The sequence below is a fragment of the Colobus angolensis genome, unplaced genomic scaffold (genome assembly GCF_000951035.1).
Source record: "Colobus angolensis palliatus isolate OR3802 unplaced genomic scaffold, Cang.pa_1.0 Scaffold451, whole genome shotgun sequence".
NCBI lineage: Eukaryota > Metazoa > Chordata > Mammalia > Primates > Cercopithecidae > Colobus > Colobus angolensis.
In genome coordinates, this window is record NW_012117944.1 from 799,637 (window position 1) to 801,866 (window position 2,230).

Sequence of the window (2,230 nt, forward strand, 5' to 3'; positions counted from 1 at the left end):
GGCTGCAGCAGCTGACCAGCACCGATTGTCCGGCAATCCCGAGTGAGATGACCCCAGTACCTCAGTTGAAAATGCAGAAATCACCGGTCTTCTGTGTCGCTCGCGGTGGGAGTTGGAGACTGGAGCTGTTCCTATTCGACCATCTTGCTCCGCCCCCATCATTCATCTTCTAAAGATGAGAAGGCTGAGATTCAGGGAAGATAAATAGATTTACCCAGAGTTTTAAAGCTGATGAGGGCACTCAAACTTACACCATTCAACTTCTGGGCTGAATGCTCTTTCTGCTGTCCATGCAGAAAAGAGGTATTGTGAGTAAAGACGGAAAATAGCTTGTAATTTTCATATTTCATAAAAGCCATTTTTATTTCAAGAAACTTCAGATCTTGTCTAATATTAATCTGCTTTAAGAATTTTTTCCTGATTATTTTTAACCATTATTTTCTCTGTATGATATAAGCATTCCTATTATACTTTATAAAATGGCTTCAGACACTTATTTTTAAACTATCATTTATAACATTATCTGTATGATAAATTTCATTCCTAATTTTTATCTATGATCACAAGGACAGAGAGTTATCTGGGTCTTTTTCAAGGCAAAGGGATTGAGAATGACAGGGACCTGCAAAGGGATTGAGGATGATAGGGAACTCAATAACTTTTAAATGTTTCAACTCTTCAGAGCAACATAGAAAAAAGTATTTCTCTGTATAAGTTGATCACTTCTCATGTATTCCTTATTGGCAAGCAAAATGGAATTTTCAACCTGCAGGTCAAGGTTTATGATTCAGACTTCCTCAATGTTGATTTATAAGCACCAAAAATGAGTTAATTTTTAATTGAATTGAGACTTCCAATCTAATTGAGAAATTGGAATCTGAGTCTTCCTCTCTTGATTAAATAAAATGTTACTTTTCCATAGGTGAGTAGTATATATTATCTTTGAAGGATTCTGAAATTTTATACATCAGATCTTATACTCTGACTTCATGCTTTTATTTACAGCCTCAAAAAATTAATTACTTAATTAAATAAACAAAGTTTTCACTCCAAAGCAAATTTCTGACAAGGGAAGTTGGAGGTGGGGAGAGAGAGCACTGATTAGGGAAAAACGTTAAATTCAATAAAAAGTCTCAGATTCTCTAGTTCTTATATGGAGAAAAGGAACTATAAGACTAATTATGAAAGAAATTCAAATGTGTGTCAATAATGTGGAAATAAAGCTAATAACAAGAAAAATATTCATGAACTATGCTCAAGAAATAGGAAGAACTTTCTCTACCATATTTAACATCGTGTAGGGATTTTCACAAGACTCTTACTGTTAGGCTTTACCACGCTTACAATGGTTTATAACATGTATTTATTTTTGCAGAGAACCAGAGTCACTCCATCAGTCCATCCTGGGGCCCCCTGAAAGTGGCCAACAATGTCACTGAGTTTATATTCCTGGGACTTTCCCAAGATTCTGGGATGCAATTGATATTCTTTGTCTTATTTCTCCTCTTCTACATTGTGATCATGGTGGGAAATTTGCTCATTTTGCTTATGGTCTTTTCTGACTCCCGACTACACACACCCATGTATTTCTTCCTCAGTAACCTGTCTTTTGTGGATATTGCCTATTCCTCAGCCACAGCACCCAAGATGATTGCAGACTTTGTTTCTGAGAAAAATACTATTTCCTACGGGGGCTGTATAACTCAGATGTTTACCTCCCACTTTTTTGGTTGTGCTGAGATTTTTGTTTTGACGGTCATGGCTTTTGATTGTTATGCTGCTATCTGCCAACCCCTCCGTTACACTGTCATCATGAGTGCTAATGCTTGTACTGTGCTGGCATCACTGTCCTGGTTGGGGGCCCTGGGTCATTCCTTTGTTCAGACCCTCCTGACCTTCCAGCTGCCCTTCTGTAATGCTCAGGTTATAGACCATTACTTTTGTGATGTCCACTCAGTCCTAAAACTTGCCTGTGCTGATATAACTCTGGTAAATATGTTGGTAGTTGCCAACAGTGGTCTCATCTCCCTGGGGTGTTTCCTCATTCCTTTGGCCTCCTACACAGTCATTCTGTTTAGTATTCAAAAACAGTCTGCAGAGAGCCGACCTAAAGCTCTCTCTACCTGCGGATCTCATCTGACTGTAGTAACTTTCTTCTTTGTTCCATGTATCTTTATTTAACTCCGTCCATCCACTACTTTCCCATCGGATAAAGCTGTGTCTGTGTTCT

General features: G+C 38.2%; 1 protein-coding gene across 1 annotated transcript in view; it reads left to right on the forward strand.

The window, feature by feature from the left end:
- The window catches only part of LOC105523174 (olfactory receptor 4S2-like), a 12,879-nt gene that overhangs the window by 9,786 nt on the left and 863 nt on the right, over positions 1–2,230 (forward strand). The window contains 1 exon segment of the mRNA XM_011957948.1: positions 1,376–1,923. Within this exon segment, the coding sequence (XP_011813338.1) occupies positions 1,376–1,923 (548 nt within the window).